At 55.3% G+C, this 22,435-nt stretch overlaps 1 protein-coding gene across 1 annotated transcript in view; it reads left to right on the forward strand.

Annotated features, from left to right (window-relative positions):
- The first annotated feature begins 10,919 nt into the window (after nt 1–10,919).
- LOC119114825 (uncharacterized) overlaps nt 10,920–22,435 on the forward strand; it is a 112,029-nt gene continuing 100,513 nt past the window's right edge. Inside the window, exon 1 of the mRNA XM_037238876.1 lies at nt 10,920–11,104. Coding sequence (XP_037094771.1) covers nt 11,037–11,104 — 68 coding nt within the window. The 5' untranslated portion in view covers nt 10,920–11,036. The remainder of the gene's footprint in view (nt 11,105–22,435) is intronic.

Genomic DNA, 22,435 nt, shown 5'->3' on the forward strand with positions numbered 1-22,435 from the left:
CTCTCTCCCCTCCTCTCTCTCTCTCCTCTCTCTCTCCCCTCTCTCTCTCCCCTCTCTCTCTCTCTCCCCTCTCTCTTTCTCTCACTCTCCCTCTCTTCCGCTAACTCATGATGTCCCTCAGGAGTCCTTGGTCTGCCCTTTCCTTTTCAGCATCATGACGAATTACCTTCCATTCCACCTCTCTCACCCACGTGTAGCGTCTCCTGCCCATGCTTACACCGATGATACCCAAATGCCAGACCGCACTCATCCTGATAAACTATCTGTTTGGAGGTACTGACAGAAGGAAAACATCCAATTATTCAATCTTACTTCACATCCATCTCCCTTAAAATAAATCCCACCAAAGCCACCCTTCCCCCTCTCGGCTTCCACAAGGGCTGAAGAAAACGCCATCCTGTCACCTCGACGTTGCAAGGCACGGATTAGGCCCTTCGCCGTCCATAAAGACGCTAGGGTTTGCTATCAAAAGTATCCGTGCCTGGGAGATGCACATATCTTAAGTTGTCAAAAAGTGCAACTCCATCTTTGTCTGCCTGCGCGAATTTTTTTGCCACCTTACGCGCGTTGTTCATTAACTCATTACTCAGTCTCACATTTCACCATCTCCTGTACTGCCTCTTGGTCTGGGGTGGGGCTGCAGCGTTTCGCCTGACCAGAGTGCACTTGTGTGCACAAGTGCATAGAGTGCACTTGCACTTGCAGAGTGCAAGGGGTAACACACTTTGGGGCCAGGATCATCACCGAGGCCCGCCGACGGGATTCGATGAAGACGACTCTCCAAGCACTGGGCTGTCACGGTGTGAGTAACTTTGTCAGCTTCAGCTTCACCATGACACCATGATAGCTTCACTTTGTTCAAGGCTCTTAAAGGTAGTGTTCCACATTTTTTATGGGATTTTGATCTGAAATAGCCATCTTGAAGATCATCGATGCAGGTCACAGTCCTGTCCTTCTTAAGGCCCAAGATCCTCCATTTTCTGAGCTACATGCCCGCAAAGATGTGCTTTCTGACGATGATGTGGGGATGTTGATGTTAGTCGCGATGCTCAGCAGCATACGACCATGGCCGTGAACAGCCGCAGAAGATCGTCGCTGAAGACCCCCGGGGCTGCTAGCTGCCGACTAAGCCGAGTTTGGCGCACCGGAGGTGCTAGCTGCCGACTAAGCCGAGTTTGGCGCACTGGAGGTGCATGCAAGCTTTCGTTTTACGTAACAACGTGGTATATTTTCGGTCTACTTATTTGTATGTGTCCACGGGTGTCGATTTGTATTTTTTGTGAGGGCCATGCCCCCCCCCCCCCCCCCTATTGTTGGCTTGCCTCCCCTCCAATATCTTTTGGCTAGAAGGCTAGATAGGCGCAGACAAGTGTTTACCGTCACGCAAAGGCTACCTTCTATGATCCTACAGGCGCAGACCAAGGTTAGACAAATATTACCTTCTATGATCCTCGTAGTGGCGTTGTCATGAATGTTGCAGCGGGTCAACTGGACCCCGTAACCTCAGAATTATTTCCCCAAATGGCGGGTAATATTCGGCATGAGGTTGGACCGTTTAGTATTTGACGGTTTTTTGCCTATCAAACGAAAGCCCAGACATCTCTTCTCCCTCAACCGAAACGTCATATTGATGCCACTGATTCACCCGCGTCGTGGCCTCTTTTATGCCAAGTGATTGGGGGGGGGGGGGGGGAGGGAGAAGGCATCGCTAGTTCAGATTATTGGCGCTGTCCAGCTACAAAATGCATCAGAAATAATGCAAAAAAGAAAATTGTGGTGCGGCGGATCTTTTACCTGTTTCCGTGTTGAGCATAGTTTATTGCTAACACTCCGAATCCACCATCACATTGTTGTAACGCACGTTCAACGGATCCGCTGGACTTCGGCCTCTTCTCCAAAAAGCATCAAACGACCTTCACCGTGTCATGAGACTAAACGTCTGACGGCTGCTCTGTGACCAGGCTAACACCACCGAGCCAGGGGCCGAATGGCCCTCTTTGACGAGCCATATACGGTCACTTATTCTGAAGCACCGCGCGCTTCGCCACGTTACAAGTATGTTCAGTATAACTTCAGCGCTTTAGATGATGGGCTTGATGATGGGCTTCCGCCACGACGACTGGCGTGTCTGCGCCGCAATATAGCTCTTTTCACGTGCATTTTAGGCACTGCAGCCTACTGGTTCGGAGAAGGGCGATGCCTATCAACTGCCCCTTTACTAACTATAGCTTTCAAGGCGTATCACATGTGACCCAGAAAACAGTCCGAAGCATAGCAAAGCTTTGGACGAACGCATGCATGACGCCATTAATTGAAGCAACCGTATTGCTTTTGATATCCCGTATACTTTTCGGTGCTACATTAGCGGAAAGTGTGAGCTTCATCTGAAATTCTGATGCCCGTGTGTTCTCTTGGTTCGGCCGTGTTTTTACGATTATGAAGAATTTAACAGCTTGGGACTATATCAAACTTTTAGTCTGCAACAAAGAAATGCTTCTCCGTGTGCTGCTGGAAATGATACCATTTAATAATAAGCAACTTTGCGCATTTAAGTCCAACTTACGCTGTAGGCTGGTTACTTCTCCATTTGTTATGCTGATGAAGACCTAGCCTTTATGAAACTAAATTGGCTTATATAGTATGACATACATCCATTGGACGGAATTTACGCGCAACTCAGGCGCGAAATAACAATTTGATAATACACATGCCGTTAGCGGTCCTATGAACAGCGCATACATTTTATACACCACAGTTGCAACAAAGTTTTCTCCACCGCTAACTGTGCGACGCATTTTATGCATCTGATTCAAGCAGCTTGCTTTTAGCCTCAGTCCCATACAAGTATTGGCTCATATGAATTGTTCATTTTGAGTTGTTAAAAGCGATTGAGTCTTTATGAGCATGATTGAGCTGGTGACGCTCTCGACTGCAATGGTTGATGCCATGACATAACAATATGGTACAATGCCGACTTAAGGCCTAAATTTTCGCACGCCCCCGCGAGTCATGGAGAATTGTAACTTCAATACAGCAGCACTGCTGAACACGTGGCTCTGTGCTTTATATCGCAGGACAAGAATGAAAATGGAGCAGGTTGCGTAATTTGGCCCAAATGGAGCAGGTTGCGTAATTTGGCCAGCCCCAAACTCCGCAACTGGATCCGTTTATGTTACCAAATGTTTAACGCCCAATAGACACAATACATATATGTGTATACATATGTCTTTGTCATATAAGAAAAACATACGTATATGCTTGTCGTATAGAGCAGTGCGCATGCCAACACAAAAACACTCCCCCTCGTAATACAAAGTCGTATTTACTCTCACCGAGATAAACAAGTCGTAACTACTGAGCGGATAAACAACGCAATAAACATAATACACCTGGGGCCATAAGACGCGCAAAGGTTTGCGAGGTTAAACTCAAAAGCTCCGGAGTACGCGAATGACTTAAGTCATTCATAACTAACCCTGTCGCGTCCCCACAAAATGATTGCCGCCACCCATGGCCGCCATGAAAGAGTGCCTTTGGCTGCCTGAGGTAGCCTCTGGAGGGGCGCTTTTACTTTCCGACCAGCACGTGCCACCAGCAGCCCTCCCTCCAAATCCGCCCCTGCTTGACTTCCATGCCGCTTAAATTGAAAACTAGTTTTGTAGTAATACAAAACCGAAACTTTAGATTACCTTTCCTCAAAGTAAAATGGGCTAAATCCGTTGATAAGATGGGGGGGGGGGGTAGGTGGTCGGACCATCGGCTCAGACCCCCCAAACATTTACAAAAATTAATGCCCCTGTATGTTCCAACTTGAAATTTTCAGTTGACAACATTAAGTCGCTTGCATATAGAAAACCTATGCCCACATGCCAAAACGTCGGTAAGGAGGGACGTGGCCCACGGCTTCTATGCGCGTAATGTCCTGGTATTGCATAATCCTAAAGAAGCATTGCAAAACATTGCAAAAATCAAATATGTTAGCTGCACTTTGGTTCAATAAACAGGGTTATACGCTAGTGTAATTTTCAATGCCTAACAGAACTCGGCTTAGGCCACAACGTTTTGTGCCCAAGGTTGGTTTTGAGAAGGTGACATCGCTTGATTTGCGGTCGATTACTGGCATGCCTTTGGATCTGACAACTTCGAGGTCCGCCAGTGAGTTGTATGTGATCGGTGCATTTGCACATGGGTGCGTCAACCCCCCTCCCTCATCCTGCTCAGCTCGGGATGTTCCAGTGCTCCCACCCCATCTTGAGCTCCGGCCTCTAACTTTCATAATAAAGTGTGTCAAATTCGAGGGAAAAATCGTTTGCTGCAGTAATTTTGGAGTCAGGTTTCGTCATTTTCTTCCTGTTCAGCCACCCTCTCCCTGAACTCATTCCGTAAAACTACGACCCTGCGTCCGCGCGCACCTCGCAGTTGGTTTCACTTTTCCATCTATTCTGGTTGGTGAGATGTAACATTAGTCATTGAAATATTCACCGTCTGAAAAATGCTTGACCGCATGCGCACACCCCTCGCACCTTGGCAAGTGCGATTGGCTTTTGTCCCGTTAGAATTTGTTAATCTCATCTCGCTGTGTCACCGGGCTATCGACGTCTGGACGCAGTTTTGACGGGTGCTCTCTGGGTTTTTCAGGTAGTTTGGAAGTCGTCTTTTTCCCTGTGAATTGAACGGGGAGTGTATAATCATGTTAATAATGCAATGTTGCCTGAAGAACCCGCATACAAAAACAGCTTTCGAGCAGCTTTTCAGCAGCTTTTCAAAAGCAGCAGCCGACGCCTAGTAATCCAGACGACGCACGTGTTATTTTATTGCGACTCATGCTGCTGAAAGTTATATTTACCTGAAATCTATGAGTGCAAGACAGGAGCTTTCAAAAGGTGTATCTGTCGAGCTGGGCCATATCATTGATCATAGCTCTCTTAGTAAGCCCCGCTCACAATTCTATTACACACAGCGTTAGGTACAAGTAGTGCCTCATGGATGTTGGGTGGGGTGGCTATGAGCGGGCTGAAAAAGTCACTTTTTTGACCGTCACACCCCTGAATCACTATTTTTAAGAAAAAATAAGCGGGATCGTACAGCGCATTACTGTGTAAAACCGATAGTAGCGCAGGCTATACCCAGAAATTTAGAAGCTCTGCTTATGATTTACACAATAGATGGCAGAGGCACGTTTGCGTACATTTTGCGCCATAAACGTCTTTAATGGCGCTTTGTAGTGCAATGTGGCGCAGTTTATCCCACCTCATCCCAACGGAGTTGTGGACACTGTTGATGCGCTGGTGCAAGCGTTAGTGTTCTTGCGTTGGGGTGTGCTTAATTTGTGTGCGTGTTTTCAAGCCGTGCGAGGGCTTCGGGTGTTGGAGGCGCGTGAAGGTGGTGAATCTCGACACCGGATTTGGTTCTATGAGGGTGTCACCACTTCAAATAATGACGAACATCTGAATTTGGACGGTCGTTCGGCAGCAGTCTCGGCAGTCGCATGCAGTTGTGTCCGAATATTGGCTGAGTGAAGATGCTGGATGCATCGTGCCAGCCACCACGCTTTGGAAAATGAAGTTTCAATAAGGTAAGAGTCCATGGCCATACTTCTGATATCACCTTGTCTGCAACTTGAGAGTAAAGTTCATGTATTGATGTTCTGTGGTCATGATTATCATGGTGAGCTTACCTTGCAATTTGCTTTTGCATACAATGGTGCATACAGTGGCTGTGATAATTAGGCAGAGTTTGTTGGAAATCAACCTAGAACACTGTTGGCCCCTTATTCACCTGTCACTGACCAAATATTAGTAAACAAGCACAAATTGTTGAAAAAACAACAAATGGTGAAGGGTGTGAACAAATAGCTGTGCAAGAAATGATTTGTACAAAGAGTACAGATAACACTAAAGCAAACTAATGTTACTGCATCATTTCATGTACCATCCCACTCTTCATAACGTTCTGGTTAGTTATTGCGAGGGGTGATGGTGTACATTGGGTGTCACAGGAGATGTACATGTTTGGACACATCAAGCAAGAAGCTGCCAAATGGAATTGTGACAATGTCTGTCTCCAAACTGATGTGATATACAGACCCCTATGGTATATGCATGGAACTCTTACTGTAGTACTGCACTAATTATTCCTAAGGGTAGGAGATCATTGTTGGCATACTGATGCTGTTCCAAGCCCTAAACAGTAATGCTTTCTGGGGATGTCTGAAATTTTGGATCATGAAACTTACACAGAGTCTTGGACTGTGTTGCCACATTGTCACACATTGAGCATGCATGCATTATTAAACTGGGTACAATGTTCTGGCTTGTTCATGCTTCAACAGCAGTAACAGCAACATAATAAACTTGCTCTACTCTCATCATAAATTTTAGGATCACTCTAGGTGGTCTTAAGGCCAGACTTTAACAGAGTATGATTTTGACAGCATGCCTCATTTATTGTTTTCAGGAGCATATGCCAGTTGTTGATGTTGTTGACACATGTTTCTGCCGGCAAATGGCAGAACAGGAGGCAGCTCTGGGCAGATAAAAGGCAGATACTCTATTCACTGGCAATGCCACATTAATTGCAATGAGTGAATCTGTGTCTGAAGGAATAACTACATGTTTACCATATGACAATCTAGATGGAGCCAGGGACATCCATGGAAACAAATTGAAGGGCATAAAACTGCCTGTGTCAGCCTGGACATTGCCTTTCTTAAAATTACCATACATGGTCCTGCTGACCCACTCAACACAAGCCATATGCACCATCCACATGTCACAACATGACAACATTACTGCGTTGCGTGTTATGACGAATCACACGTCACGACCTTACTGACACCTCAAAACCTTTCCTGCCCAGAATTTTGAGTTGCTTTTGAGGTGGGCTGTTTTCATTTGCCTTGCTGGAGTGGTGGCTTTGGGGTCCTGGCAAGGAATCGTGCCCAAATACCAGCTCCGCAAATACCCTGTTAAACTTATTGGAAAATATAGCCTGTGGTTGTAATATACATGCTGCAATGTTTATGCTTCATCAGAAACGAGTGATGACGTGCGTTATTGATTTAACTCGAGTAGTGCTGCGATAAATGGCCATCACATTCGTGTGTAGCTCCTCCCCGCACCTACCCTCACACGTTACGAAATGCTGCTACATGGACAGGAGTTAAATTATATTTTGATTGTTACTGGGTAGGCAAATGCATCCACATTTGCCAACATGTCCTCCCAGCTGAGGGGTTTTCTGAGACCAAGGGTGGGTCCAAGCGGTGTGAGGCAGCTGGACCGATGGATTAAATTGGGCAATAAAATAACTTCTTCCTGGACTGATGAAAATCTAAGCAATCTTGGCTTTAAACTGTTCGTTCTTAAAGCATTCCTGGATGCAAAAGGAGGCGAAAGATAATCAGTGTTTAAAAAATCAGGGATTTTAGCCCTCAAGCTGTAGCTATGCTTAAAACGCGGCCCTCTGAACCCGCCCTTGACGGAGACGCATGGCTAACTGAGGAAATCCAGCAGCCTGTATGCGGAATGGTATGGATGCGTCGAACTAGGTATATGTGGGAACCAGGGCATTCACTTCTCTCCCAAAAGTTTCAGATGTTAAGAGTGGGCAAAGTCCTCCCATTCCCGTGGTGATGGACAGTATCGCCTCCACAGTGAAAGGTCTGAAACATTGAATTAAATATAAATATTTATAACAGTCAGTGATCGCTCGGATCTGGTTCCTGAGGCCGATGTCTTTGCTCCGGTGCACGCCGCGTCTGCAATTGACGTCTCCGCGATAAACAGGCTGGTTCATGAAGACTTGTAAGAGGCAACGGAAGCGAAATGTCCCCATTTGAGCTCCGTTTGCCTGTTTTGAAAGGAAGTGTTAAATCTGAGTACCGCTGTCAGCGGATTTGTGGGCGCTCGAGGACAGGCTTACGATTTTAAGTTTGACGGATGGAAAAGTTATCATTAGGTTCGCGTTATGGCATTGAAAAGGATGTTTTTTTCTGAAAGAGAGGGTTTTTTTGCATTTCGTTGCATTTCGTTGCACAAGCGTTTCGTTGTTGAAAGACGATGTGCATTTGTTACGCTGACGGCAATTATATGAGGCGTGCATGAATAAGGTACCTTAACGGCATGCATTTGGCCCACCGAAGAACAGGGTTTTTATGACATGCATTGAAAATTCCACCATATTCTTAAACGACATGCTTTGTTTGCGAGTTGCTCACTTAGAGTGCGGTAATGCATTCGCAAAGTTTTGGTTTTCCCGTCGAACCGTGTAGTGTTTTTATTATTGGTGCTTTGGAATATGGTAGCCCTCACGTGATATCCTTTTCAACTACAGTTGGGCTTACGGCTACGTTACGTCAACGTTAGCTGCACAAAACGATGCAGGAATTGGTGCTGGTATTGTCTGTCTGGGCCAGAAAAGGTGCTCTTTTGAATCACAACTTACCCCTTGCTCCACAACAAAATGAAGTTAGGTTCCTTCCTCTTCGGTACGTGGCAAGGCACATAAACTTTGGTAGTTCTCAAACGTATGGCGGTTTTGGATGACGCTTGTAAGTAATATGTGACATCGAGTGGCTATTAAATACATAATACAGCCGAACGAATGCGCCTGTTATGGGACACTGTATCAGTTTGTTTATAGTTCATTTCACTATTCAAAAACTGGCCGGAAATAATTGTAGCGATTAACGGGCTGGCCACTTTTTCTGACTATAGTGCGTGGTGACTCCTTGCTTTCACATGGTCAAAAATGCCTGTGTTTATTTCATAACCCCTGCGCATTCTGATGCAGCTGAGCCAACTTTAGAAGACAAACGGTTCATTACTCTAAATGCCCATGCCTTGTTCTCAGATGTATTGTCCCGCGAGTGCTCTTATTCGGATTGCATTTGGCAATAAATTTCGTTAGCATCCACAACTCAGGACCGTTTGGGCAGCGAATTTTCCTTGGGGACGTTTTGGCCGATTCGTGGCATGATTATGTCCTTATGATGGCCCATTCATCAAGCTCTGATCATCGATTAGGCGACGCTTCATAAGCGTATTACCGTGCTCCATATACCGACAAATTGTGACTGCTCTTTTTCACTGCGTGATAAAACAAAGTTCGCTGCAGCGGAGTACATCTGTAAAGCTGCAAATCGCCAAGTCCACCCTGTAGTTGTGTGCTCAGGTCCGTCTGACGTGTTGCTCAGAACAAAAAACACATCGGGCTGGCCGTCATGTCTCGCGCAGAACTGATGTGGGTAATCATTCTGAGGGGTCACTCGCATTGTTCCACTCGACTCCTAACCGAAACGGCGTAGGCGTTATCACCAAAGCTGAAGTATGTAGGACACATCAGAAGCTCGCGTCGGATACCAGGCAAATAAGGACATTCAAGCAAAACCGACGCGCCAAATCGGGCCCAGTGAATGGGGCGGATGGAGGTAACAGTACGATTCTTCCGAGTCTGGGTGGCCTAGCCCTCCCCAAGGCGGCCAAACCCACACAAGCTTTCCTGCCGCTCGGGCTCCCACTCCATATTCACTCTTGAGATGCATTTGAGAGCAAAAGAGGTACTGCGTCCAACCCCCTGGCAACCCATCGCGACATTATAATCACGGATCCCCTGGACCAGACCCCGGTCATGGCGGCCGCGTTCGCCGGACGGCGGGCGGGGAGGGAGAGGCAGGGGGGGGGGGGGGGGTGACGCCACGGCGGTAATAGCCCGTCCGGGTACGGCGGTGCGCCTTGAACGGCACTCTTTCCCGGGCCCATCAGCAGCGCAGGCAGTCATTACCCGACAGCCCAATCGTCGCCTTCCGGGGGGGGGGGGGGGGGGGGGGCAGCTGTGCGAACAGCTTCCGGCTACCGTGTGACGTCACGGGAGCGGTGACGCACTCGTGGTCGAGGGGCTGGTGGTGATGTGACTCGGGCGTTTGGCCGCCCGCCAACAGCCTTGTGTTGGCCGATTGGTGTCAGTGTTGACGCGCCGGCCCATTGACGGCACCAATAAGCTGGCTTTCCACGCCAAGTGGTGTTCTGTTTAATCTGTATGTAGCGTTGTTCTGTATGTTGCGTTGGCTCTATGGACGTCGCCTGAGAACTAACCAAAAATGGCTATCGCCTCCCCTCCCCCCCCCCCCAGCTTGGAGGGCTTCCATCGCCCCTGGGCATGACCCATCCAGCCAGCCTCACCAGGGGCGTGACCGCCGTTACCACCACGCTGTATCGCTGGGGTCCGGACCCAGGTCACGTGTTGGGAAAGTGGACTAATTCTACGTTTTCTTTCACGACAAACAGCGGGACGTCACAGCAGATTAGTTTCCAGTAAATGTTTCATGGGTGCTGAAGTAAATATTGTCCAAACCGCTGAGAGATCAGTCTCAAAAGTGGCACAGACTCATGACCCATGCTTCGGCTTTTTCGGCCCGCGCTTGATCGTCCGCTCCTTTTTGTACGGCCTATCGATGAGAGCGGAAGATGTCTGTCGGGAAATAAGCCTCCGAAGACGACAACACCCGGCGCGTTCCAGAAACAATCAGACACGACGCTCTGATTTCCAGGCGGCTCACTGAGTCGGGACCGACCGCAAAAGCCGAACATAGCCGGCGCCGACCGCAGGCCGTCGGCTGCTCGGAGTCCGCTCCACTCGACGGACTCATTTGGACTCCATTTGAAGTCAGACGCCGCCCCACCTGCCGCCGGTCCTCCTCACCTCCCACGGCGCGTCGTCCCGGGGCAGCGCGCCGCGCCGAATCCTCAGATCTCGCTCGCTGTCGCGCCGGCGCCAATCGCATCCTCACGCTGCTCCTCCGTCTGCCGTCGCCGTGACGTCACGCGCACCACGTGACCGGGCGCGACGGTGGCGCCGCCTACATCGACCGGTCAGCTGACGGCGTCAGTTGGTCGCGGCGCGCGGCGTGGTGTGGCGGGCGTGCGCCGGTCACGACACGGTTGTGGTGGTGGTGGCGCGCTGTTAGGCCCGGCGGTGGTACACTGGTCTGACGGGGTGGACGGCGCGGACATGGTGAGTGGCGCGCGCGACGCACGATGAAGAATGGCGACGAGGGGGAGGAGGAGCCACGCGAGCGGCCTCGGCCGGACGGAACCGTTCAAAGGTACGCCCCGACGCGGCCTCGGCCGGACGGGACCGTTCAAAGGTACGCCCAGAAGCGGCCTCGGGACACCAGGTACCGTTCCGTTCAAACCGTAACCGTTCAAAGGTATGCCCCTAAGCGGCCTCAGCCGGACGGAACCGTGCAAAGGTACGCCCCGAAGCGGCCTCGGCCGGACGGAACCGTTCAAAGGTACGCCCAGAAGCGGCCGCGCCGGCATGACGGAGCGCCGGCGCAGGACGCGGGGCCCTGGTGTCCCGACCCACCGGCGGCCTGAGGGCCGACGTCCTGGTGCCCCGTCCCGGCGTCCTCGCGCTCGTACGTGACGACCTGCTGACGCCGTCGTGCATCGGCGGGCTGCTGTGCCGATGTCCTGGCGGAACCGTCTCCTGATACGCTGGCGTCTCGACGTCCTGGTGTAGCGCACCGATGTCCCGGTGTCGTGGGGCGCTAACGCCCTGTTGTGTCAGTGTCCAGATGCGGCGTTCTCCTGTTGCACTGTGCCGGTGTCCTGACGTCCGTGTCTGCTGGCCATGCCCTGCTGGAATGCAGGTGGGGGCGTTCTGTTGCACTGCGCCGGTGTCCGGGCTTCCGTGTCTGCTGGCCATGCCCTGTTGGGATGCAGATGGGGGCGTTCTGTTGCACTGTGCCGGTGTCCGGACGTCCGTGTCTGTCGGTCATGCCCTGCTGGGATACAGGTGGGGGCGTTCTGTTGCACGGTGCCGGTGTCCGGACGTCCGTGTCTGTCGGTCATGCCCTGCTGGGATGCAGGTGGGCACACTGTCGGCGCCCACACGTCACTCGTGGCAGAGGTGGCGTGCGGACCGCATGATCGGGAACAGACCAGCCTTCCTTCCGATTGTCTGCCATCGATCCGGCCGATTTGCACGGAAGGCACTGGTTACACTGACCAGTGCCGCAGCGCGGCGAAAAGCTGCAAGATCAAAGGCTGATGCCGGACGAGCGGACCGGAAGTGACGTAGTTACAGAAACTGCGAGCCGTTTGCGTCCGTTGTTGTGTTGCGCGCGGCGACGCCGGCGTCGCTCTGGTCCGGGGCCCAAATGTGGCGGAGATGCACGGAAATACAGTCAAAGCAGGGAACACGTCCGCCTTTTTGTCGCCCGCGGAACCGGGGTTCGGTGGTTCGTTGGGTATTCCAGCGGCGCAACGGCGATGGCAGTACCCATATGCGGCCAGTGGACCGCCCGCCTTGGACCCACCCTGATCATGCTGATGAAATTGCTGATCAGACTGACCAGATCTCTGATCAGTCTGACCAGACCTCTGTTAGCGGCCTTCTGGCTTCTGAGACGTCGCCTGTCCGGGCCCGAGACCGTCGGAGCGTCAAGGCCTGACAGAACTGCGCGCTACCGTTTTGCATTGTTCGTTCGGCGGGATTGTTCGGCGAGTGTCCGGTCCCGTCCCGTTCGGTCCCGTTGCCGTCGTCCCGATCCCGTTTTCTTGTTTGACCCGTTGGTGCGGTCCCCGTACGCTCAGCCACATGATCCGGTGCCAAAGCCGGATCATGTGGCAAAGACGGATGCGGAACCTCAGGAAGTGCCAGGCTTCTGATTTCGCCGTGTTGCGTGCGCGGCTTCGCACGCTCCGAACAGCTGACGTGGCTCGTTCCATGCGCTTTGGGTTGGGTTGCCGTGAACAGATATCTCGTCTTTCCACATGTCGGATGATCACGGGGATAATTTTTCATGGTTCTTGTCGGGTGAGAGTGATTTATGACTGTGAGCCGAATAGAAGCAATCAGCCGTTTTTATCTCGCCCCGTTCTGCGCTCAAATCGCAGAGGCCATTATTCACCGGCGTTGTGGGTTAAACATACATCCGTTCAACACGGCTATGCTGACGGCCGTGACGCCGGTTTCAAGCCATTTACCATGCCAAATCGCTTCAGAACTCATGTCACCCAGAACTAGAGGATTTTAGCGCAAAAGGGCACGGACCAGGCGTGGCACACGCTGTTTCGTCTGGAAATCTGCTGTCGCGGAGGTACAGACCAATACAGTAGTTGCTTCACATGGACGGCGGTGGCCTAAACTGCTGCCGTGGAGGTGCCCGCCGCGTTCAGCGCGTGCGTTGTGCTCACACCTCCTCACGCCCGGGTGATCTCTCCTGGACCGGCTCGGGCAGAAACTCCGGTAACGGCTCGCCCACGGCTTCGGAGGCGATCGCGTGGGCGGATTGCCGCCGCGGTGTCGACAACTTGCAGAACGCAGCCGGCAAAAGTCGGCCAAATCCTGCGGTCACGAACGCACCGCAGCGGCGGTGGCGCGGCGGCGCGGCCCACCACTGCCGCCGTCTGCGGCGGCGTCTGCAGCAGCGCTGAGTCACGGCACCGTGGCCAATGAGGGCACACGAGCCCGGCGCGGAGCCGGCGCGGTCAGCGGCCCGGCGTCTGACCGGCGGCGCTGGTCCTCACACGGCAGTGTGCCGACCGTGTTGTGGCCGCGCTGGTGACCTTGGTGACGCGTGGCAGCCGGTGGTCGGTCAGCTGCTGCAGCCGGTGGTCGGTCAGCTGCCGCGCTGGGCGGTGGCGCTGTCGACCGTGTGCGTTGGCGGTCGGGCAAAACAGCTGGCTAGCGCGGACCCCCGGCAAATGCCGTGGCCTTTTAGCGGGACCTATTGCGTTCAGGGGAAGCACAGAGGACGCAGGGATGCTCAGTCTCCGACCAGCTCGTGAATGGCGCCGACAGCCGCTTACGTACACACAAAGCTGACCTCACTCCGAGCATTTACAATGAGGCAGTGCCGCTGTCCAGTCGGTATTCTGGACGGTCTTGCGGCACCGTCCTGGGCAGGCCCGTCCAGAAGGCGCCGCAGCAGTGGGGGATGTGTGGCCCGGCCGGCCGGAACAGACTGGGGCGTGCGGTACTCTTCGTTAGCGGCCGCCGCGCCGGTAGCTCGGAAATTGCCTATGAATATGATGATGTGCGGATTTGATAACCGGGTCAGTCGCCGGCGCAGGTGATGATTACGAAACATGAGGTCACGATACCGGTGGGACAAAGCCGCCGGTCCTTCACGCTTCGTCTCCCCCTCCCCCCCCCCTCCCCGGAATCTCTGCCGCCACGCAGATGCCCGTGGCCGGCTTGCTTTGGTGTCTCTGAATGGCATGAAAGCGAACATTCAAATGCTCGGACATTATCGCTTAGGGGCCTTGCTTGGGCGGGGAGGTTTCCTTGGACTGGTGTTGTTGCGAGGCCGGGGCTGCGATAATGGGCCCTCTCCTGCGGCAGACAGAAGCCCTTTGTGCTGGTCGCTTTCAGCGGCTCTCGCCTCTCCTACGCTCGTTGGCCTTTCTCGCCCCCCCCCCCCTCCTCTTGCTCTCGCTCCTCCTGACCCCGGCTCCTCCCTCTCCCTCCCATCCCTTCCGGCTCCCACTTCCCTTTCCTTCCGTTCTCTCCCTCTCCCTCTCTTTCTGTCTCTCCCGCGTCGGAAGCCGACAAGCCTCCCAGAAGAAGGATAGACATAGTCGTCCCCAACTTTTGGTTGCATAATTTTGTCCCAACTCTACCGCGTGTCGTCGTGTGCACTGCAAAGCTTCCTCTTCCTTATGTTCGTGACCGCGCCGCGGCCCCTCACTCTGTGCCTGCTCCGTGCGCGTCCTCCTGTCCCTGCTCCCTCCTCCCTGCTCCTGCTCCCTGCTCCCTAATCCTGCTCCCTGCTCCCTGCTCCTGCGCCAGTGAGTCGCGCCACGACCCACCCCGTCCCGTGTCGACCCGGCTGACTACTGACCCCGTGACTGACCGTGAGGCCATGTCACGACCCTCTCCGTGACGGGCCGTGATCGCGTGGGGGGCCTTCACGACTCCGACGACTAACGCCGCGTCGCCGACGTCCCGCGATGCACGCGATATGGGTCACGGCCGCTGTCGGCGGAAACGCCCGCCGCTCGGACGAACGGCAGCGGCGGGACCGTCTCTGAACGGAGGCTGTCAGAGTCGCGAGGCAGGTCCGGTCCCACAGCCGATCAGGGTCGATTTCGTCCAGGTCGCTGGTGATCCTTGGGAGCAAGAGGAGTCGCAAACCAGAGTGGAGACCGGCCAGGTGACCGGTAATCCTCGGAAGCATGGTCGGCCGTCTTGGTGTTGGTCACGGTATAAGCGCTTGAAGCAGGCTCCATTCGTGCCTGGGAACTACTCGAGCTATTCTCGCGAATCGCGGGAGTAATCCGGGTAAATTCTGGAGATGCTCCTTCGTTGAATCATGGCTGAAGCTCCTTTAAGAAATCCGTTTGATGTTGCATCGTCATGAATCGCGGTACACGCTCGTCTCGTCGACGTTGAGATGTGGCGAAGACTTCCGGATGAGCGCCGTAAGTTCCGTCTCAGCTGTAACGGCTCTGTTCAAAAGCCGTGCTGGACTCTTCATACCACCCTCGCCGGCTCAAACAGCGGTCGTCCGGTGCCGTTAGCTGGCCGTCGGCGTCGTCCCGCCCCGCTCCGTCTCCGCCGAGAGTGGCGCGTGCGCCAGCCTGTCCTCCCGCGCCGCCGTCGCCGAGGCGCGACGAGGCTCAGGCGGCTCCCGGTGGCTCCTGGCGCTGACCCCCGGGCGTGCTGGGTCAGGTACTGACCTCTGGGCGTGCTCGGTCAAGTACTGACCCCGGGCGTGCTGGGTCAGGTGCTGACTCCCGGGCGTGCTGGGTCAGGTACTAACCTCTGGGCGTGCTCGGTCAGGTACCGACCCCCGGGTGTGCTGGGTCAGGTACTGACCCCCGCTTTGCTGAGTCAGGTACTGACCCCCGGGCATGCTGGGTCAGGCGCTGACCTCCAGGCGTGCTGATCTCGGTACTGACCCCGGGCGTGCTGGCGCCGGTACTACCTCCGGGCGTGCTGGCCTCGGTACTGACCTCCGGCCGTGCTGGCCCCGGTGCTGACCCTCGGGCGCGCTGGGTCAGGTACTGACCCCCGGTTTGTTGGGTCAGGTACTGACCCCCGGGCGTGCTGGGTCAGGTGCTGACCCCCGGGCATGCTGGCCCCAGTACTGACCCTCAGGCGCGCCGGGTCAGGTAGTGACGCCCGGGCGTGCTGGGTTAGGTAGTGGCCCCCGGGCGTGCAGGGTCAGGCAGTGACCCCCGGGCGTGTTGGGTTAGGTAGTGACCCCGGGCGTGCCGGGGCTGGTTGTGGCGGGCATGCTGAGTCGACACTGGGCAGACGGCGGCCAAGTCGGCTATCTTCTCCTCCGACACTGGGCAGACGGCGGCCAGGTCCGCTGGCTTCTCCTCCGACACCGGGCAGACGGCGGTCAAGTCCGCTCGCCCCCGCGCCCGACAGCGCGGCCTCTGTGGTCGCTGACACGGTTCCCACAGCCGGCCGCCGCTGGCGCTAACAGCTTCGGGATGATTGCTGTGTTCTGGTGGATTTATGTCTGGAGACGATTTTTGCCGACTTTGGTGAGCCGCGGGCAAATCCCAGCGGATCTTGCCGTGCTTGGTCCTCCGACTGGCTGTCCTCCGTCGTGCCTCGTGTCCTCTAACGACCTGCATTCAACAGTGTCGTTTCCTCGTTGTTCCCCCCCCCCCCCCCGACGGACGGTGCCTCCTCACTCCTTCTGTCGAACTCCCATTCCACCCGGGATCTACTGGCTCACTGCCGACCTCTCCTCGCCCTCAGCTGACCCCCAGCCGACCTAACTGCGCGTTTTGGTGACCCCCAGCCGGCCTTGCCGCGCCCCCCGGTGACCCCTAACCGACCTTGTCCGAGCGCCGCCGCGCCAGCCGCCGCCCGCCCGCCCGCCCGCCCGCGCATCACAACGACGTCGATATATGGGCTGGCCGCGACGGTACCGACGGAGGCCGCCGGGGCTGGCGTCGCGTCGGTGTCGGCGCGGGTTAATGTGTCGGAAACGCCGCGCGGCCGGTCGGTCAGCGGCGCCCGGCTCGCCGGGGCGGACGGCGCCGTTTTCCGGTCTGGGCCGGCCTGTTGGATGGCCGGGCCGGGGGTGCGGAGCGTGCGGGGACTGGAGCCGGTGCGGCAGACGTACCGGGGGGGGGGGGGGGGGGTTACGGAGCGTGCGGGGACTGGAGTCGGTGCGGCAGACGTACCGCGGGGGTGCGGAGCGTGCGGGGACTGGAGCCGGTGCGGCAGACGCACCGGGGGGGGGGGGGGGGGGGGGGTTACGGAGCGTACGGGGACTGGAGCTGGTGTGGCTGACGCACCGGGGGAGGGGGGGGGGGGGGCGCTGTTCCATATCAGGATGACGATAGACTTTGTATTTGTGACTGATGCGGTGGTCGCTCTCGCTGGTCTGTAAGTCGTAGTGCGAGCAATTGCTCCATCGACAGGCTTGAGTTCGCCTACGCATTTCGCGTAATGCGTGTCGTGAGCCCCTGCCGCGGCTGGGCTGTGATGCTTTTAGTTTTTCCAAAAGAACCACCCAACGTGATTGATGGTGACTTGTGTTATATATATATATATATGTATATATATATATATATATATATATATATATATATATATATATATATATATATATATTGATAGTGACTGCTTGGTTTGGGTGGGGTAAAATCTGACCGGGCGCGAGCCGTTGAACCAGGTCAATAGTCTTGTCGGAGGACCGTTTAGCCGACAAAGCAGTTCTCCAGGAGTAGCCCCCCAGGGTGGACACGCCTCCCCGTTGGCACGCCCTCCCTCCAGCGCTGTCTCCGGCGGCCGAATATGGCCAGCGACCCAGATCCCCCTCTCCCCGCTGGGAGAGAGGTCAGCTGTACCGATCTGGCACCCGATGCGAAGCGGGGGGGGGGGGGGGTGCGGGGGAGGAGTGGTGGGGTCTGCCTGCTGCGGCGGGTGGAGGCGGAGGCGTGGGCGGTCACCAGCCCGGTCATAGCCTTGCATCTCTCTGGGCTACGCTGCCCCGCCCCCCCCCCCCCCCTCAATCTCGGTCTCCCAACGTGAGACTCAAAGCACCAAAACATCACGACAAAGCACTGGAAGCATCCAGACACTACGGTTTGGCGAAATGTGCGGACCTGTCGACAGGAGGGCGGTTGCCATGGCGACCACGGCGATGACGTCCCGAAGCAACTGAGCCCCGGCCTCGTAAAAAGACCGGCGCTCAGGAACCCCAATCATGCGGTCTGCGTTAAGCGTGAGTGTAAAAAAAGTCCGCGCGTAGGGACTTCCACAGTGATCCACAGTCCGACTCTTCTCCGTCAGCGACGCGCGGGCCTAGTCCAAGCCGTCGCCTGGCAGTTCCGCTTCGGCGACCTCCGCGGCGCCGAAGCCAAGACGCGCTGGCCGGCGGCGGCGGCGCCCAGGCCTTCAGTCCGTGCTCTGATCGATGCGAGTGTAGGGGTGTCAGAGCCGGAGAACGGGGTCGGTTCCGGCCGGGACGGCATGTCTCATGTTCTCGCAGGTGGCGCGTTTCAGGCCGCTTCTGTTAAGATGCGTGGGAGATGAGTTAGGTTCCATGAATCTGACTTGTCGGGAGCCTGAAAGATGGTCAGTTTATGCTGTAAAATCCCGGCTGGGCAGAAGCGATGTGTATCTCGCCCATAAGTTGTGCTTTAAGCTCTCCACTGATTGTAAATCATTGGTCTGATCGCTGATCCAGTTTCATGAAAGCCCAACCGTTCCGTCTTGAATCGACCATAGAAAAGCATCTACAGATGTCGGACTCTTTGTCCTGTGTCAATCGCAAAGTGGTGGACTTTGGAAATCCAGCACCGGATCCAGCGGGGCAAGTTTCGAGTATGGCTGCAACCAGTTACACGGAACAAAGCTTTGCAGCAGGCTCTATAACCCTGTTCACCGTCGGCGTTGGCGTGTGGGATGTGGCTCTGTCTCCCCTCCCCCCCCCCCCTCGTGATTCACCAACTCGCCCCCGTCCAAGTTTGGAACACCGGGCGCTGCCCGGCAGGCACAAGCAACAACGTTAGGTGTTAAGCGGCGTTCAATCGCGCTGATTTGCCAGGTTAATCTCGATCGTCGTGTAATTCCACCATTCAATCCCGTCTCCTGTTTTGGGGCTGATTTCCCACCTAATCCCGATCGTTGTGTAATCCCACCATTCAATCCCGTCTCTTGGGTTGGGGATGTGCGACACCTTATAGCAGCCTTTCACCCCTGCTATTAAAGGGAATATACCACCTTGTTTGTGGTTTTCACTTATTGTTATATCAGACGTACGAAATGATCAGTAAAACCGGTTTTCTCGATATCCTTCCGAGAAGTTAAGAATTCGAATTCGAAGTAGCCGCTCCTGCGGGAAAACCCGCACTGAACTCCCTGCTCATCACTGTGAGAGTGATGCTATCATTTCACTAGCTTTTTCCAGCACGTGTGTTCTGCAATGTTTGCAATACACTAGTTCGTCCAAAAGCGGCTGCGATACATACTAAAAAACGAAATATCCTATGAATTTTATTTCTTCTCTATGGTGTTCAGCACAGTGGCTCTTTTCGAAGAGTAGTTTGATATATTCTATAGTGATGCACTGATTCAAATTTCAACCAATGCCCTTCTCGGGAACTGGACTTCGCCGCTCGCTGTGCCAATCACAAACGTCCATTTCTACTGTTGACATTCATACCAGTAGAGGTGTCATTTTTAAGCTCGCAGGCCCGCATGTGCAGGTCAAAGCAGCTCAAAAGTGGCGCCTCCAGTCCGTAAGAGTTGGCGACGGCTCTCAGCAGATCCTGCCTCCGTCACTGGTCGTGGACCAGGGCTATACTCTCAGCAGATCCTGCCTCCGTCACTGGTCGCGGACTAGGGCTCTGGGCTTCAGAGGAAAAAAAGAAGTGTTGTACTCTGGTAAAACGTCGACAACGTAATTTGTACTCGAAAATGATAAGACCGCTTCTGTTGAAATGGAGCAAAAAGATGGGACACTCGCTTTAAATAGTGCGCCCGTCTCAAGTCTTCCCTTTAAATAGTGCGCCCGTCTCAAGTCTATCAGCAAGCAACAGCGCCACGGGCGACAGCGAAGTGGTAGGCTGCTCTTCCCAGCGGTTCAGCGCCGCCAGGCTCTGCTCTACTAGACCGACGCGGACCCGCCTCATCCCCCCCCCCAAAAAAAAAATCCCCGTGGCGTCTGCCATCAGACGGTCGGCCGCACCCGTGACTCACCGGCGCACCCACGCGACCTTGGCGCGCGGCTGGTCCCGTTGCTGGTGGCGGACGCTGCCACAGCTGTGACCTTGAGTCGCGGCCCGGCCCAGTTGCAGGGGTGGCCGACCTGCGGCCGTCCCGCCCGCCCTGAGCGCCGGCCGGCCGGCCGTTTGCGGTCGCGAGTCGTGCACCACTGGACTGCGGCGTGGCCTCCTTGGCAACGGGCCTGTTCCGGCTGCCACGCGGTGACGGCGGACCTGCTTGGGGTTGTGGGGTACGCCCCTGATGTGTCCGAGGGCGGTCAGCAGATTGTGGTAGGCGTGAGGCTGATACGGTAGCCCGCTTTCATGCTGTCAGGCTTGTGGTGACCAATGTCGTACAAAGCGGCTCAGTGTGTAGACAGCCCTTCCCGAACCGGTAGTGGGAAATGGGAATGTGTTGACCAGGTCAGCCAGGCTTGTCAGGCCGCAGGAGCTCCTCAGCATGGGAGCAGTCTGCATACAGCATGGGTCATCAGGCGTCTCTTAAGGCGATGCAATGATTGGGTACGTGCGCCGTGAAAACATCATGTTTACGTCCTTGCGCGGGGTTATCAGTGCTGATAAGGCGGAATGACACGCGTTGTGGCTCTACACAACACGCCAGTCTGGACTGGAGTTCGAAGTCGGCCGATTGGCCTCCACTCAGCTGCCTGTGCGGCGACATTGTGGCTCTACACGAACACGCCAGTCTGGACCGGAGTTCGAAGTCGGCCGATTGGCCTCCACTCAGCTGCCTGTACGGCGACACTGTGGCTCTACACAACACGCCAGTCTGGACTGGAGTTCGAAGTCGGCCGATTGGCCTCCACTCAGCTGCCTGTGCGGCGACATTGTGGCTCTACACATCACGCCAGTCTGGACTGGAGTTCAAAGTCGGCCGATTGGCCTCCGCTCAGCTGCTTTTGCGGCGACGGAAATCAGCCTCCGTCTCTCTCGGCTCGAGCGCTTCTTTATCTCCTGCCTGGCTTCTTCACTACCCCCGTAACGCTCATCAGATGCGTCTTGGGTCGAACCCCGCACCGGAACGCCGTCTCGTCCCCGCCCCGTAAGCCACTCTCAGCACTGTGGGGTCGGACACACTGCGCGTCCACGCGTGATAGCCTGTTTCTCGCAAGCCGCCCTCGGTACACCTCGGGTGGGACACCCCTGCGTGTTAACGCTTCGTAGTGTATGCCTCGCAAGCCGCTCTCGGTACACGTCGGGTCGGACACCCCTGCGCGTTTACGTAGTATATTTCAAGCCTCGTGAGCTGCTCTCAGCACACCTCGGGTCGGACGCCCCTGCGCGTTTACGCTTCATAGTGTATGCCTCGCAAGCCGCTCTCAGCTCTCCTCGGGTCGGACACCCCTGCGCGTTTGCGTAGCGTATTCTAAGCCTCGTAAGCTGCTCTCAGCACTCCTCGCGTCGGACACCCCTGCGCATTTGCGTGGCCCAGTCTATGCCTCGTGAGCCGCTCTCAGCGCGCTTCGGGTCGGACACCCCTGCACCGTAGCGCCGTCTCGTCTCTGCCCGGCAGGTCGGGCTCCGTATGCTAATTCGGTGTGTACGCTGACTGGCGGGGCGTGCGCCGCTGGCCGGCACCGCTGTTTGTTCTGCCGTGAGTGGGAGAGCGGAGCTGGCTGACGTGACGGACGCGGCGGGGCGCTCTTTGGAGGGCGAGGGTGACGCTGGCCGGCACCGCTGTTTGTTCTGCCGTGAGTGGGAGAGCGGAGCTGGCTGACGTGACGGACGCGGCGGGGCGCTCTTTGGAGGGCGAGGGTGACGCTGGCCGGCACCGCTGTTTGTTCTGCCGTGAGTGGGAGAGCGGAGCTGGCTGACGTGACGGACGCGGCGGGGCGCTCTTTGGAGGGCGAGGGTGACGCTGGCCGGCACCGCTGTTTGTTCTGCCGTGAGTGGGAGAGCGGAGCTCGCTGACGTGACGGACGCCGCGAGGCGCTCGTGGCAGGGGTAGCGTGTCTGGGCAAAAAGCGAAACGCTCAGACCCGAGGCAGATAAAGTTCTGGATTAGAATGAGCGACACGCAGTGGTTGGTATTATATTAGGCGGACTAGCGGGTGATGCTTACCGAGGCAGATAAAGTTCTAGATAAGAATGAGCGACGCACAGGGGGTGATATTATATGACTTGGGCTAGCAGGTGGTGCCTACCATCACAGGCATAGCATCTACCTTATTTAGCAGGTGGTTTTATATTGCGTGGGCTATGCGCAATGTGTTATGCCAGATGAC

The sequence above is a fragment of the Pollicipes pollicipes genome, unplaced genomic scaffold (genome assembly GCF_011947565.3).
Source record: "Pollicipes pollicipes isolate AB1234 unplaced genomic scaffold, Ppol_2.1 Scaffold_1600;HRSCAF=1878_pilon_pilon_pilon, whole genome shotgun sequence".
Lineage (NCBI taxonomy): Eukaryota > Metazoa > Arthropoda > Thecostraca > Pollicipedomorpha > Pollicipedidae > Pollicipes > Pollicipes pollicipes.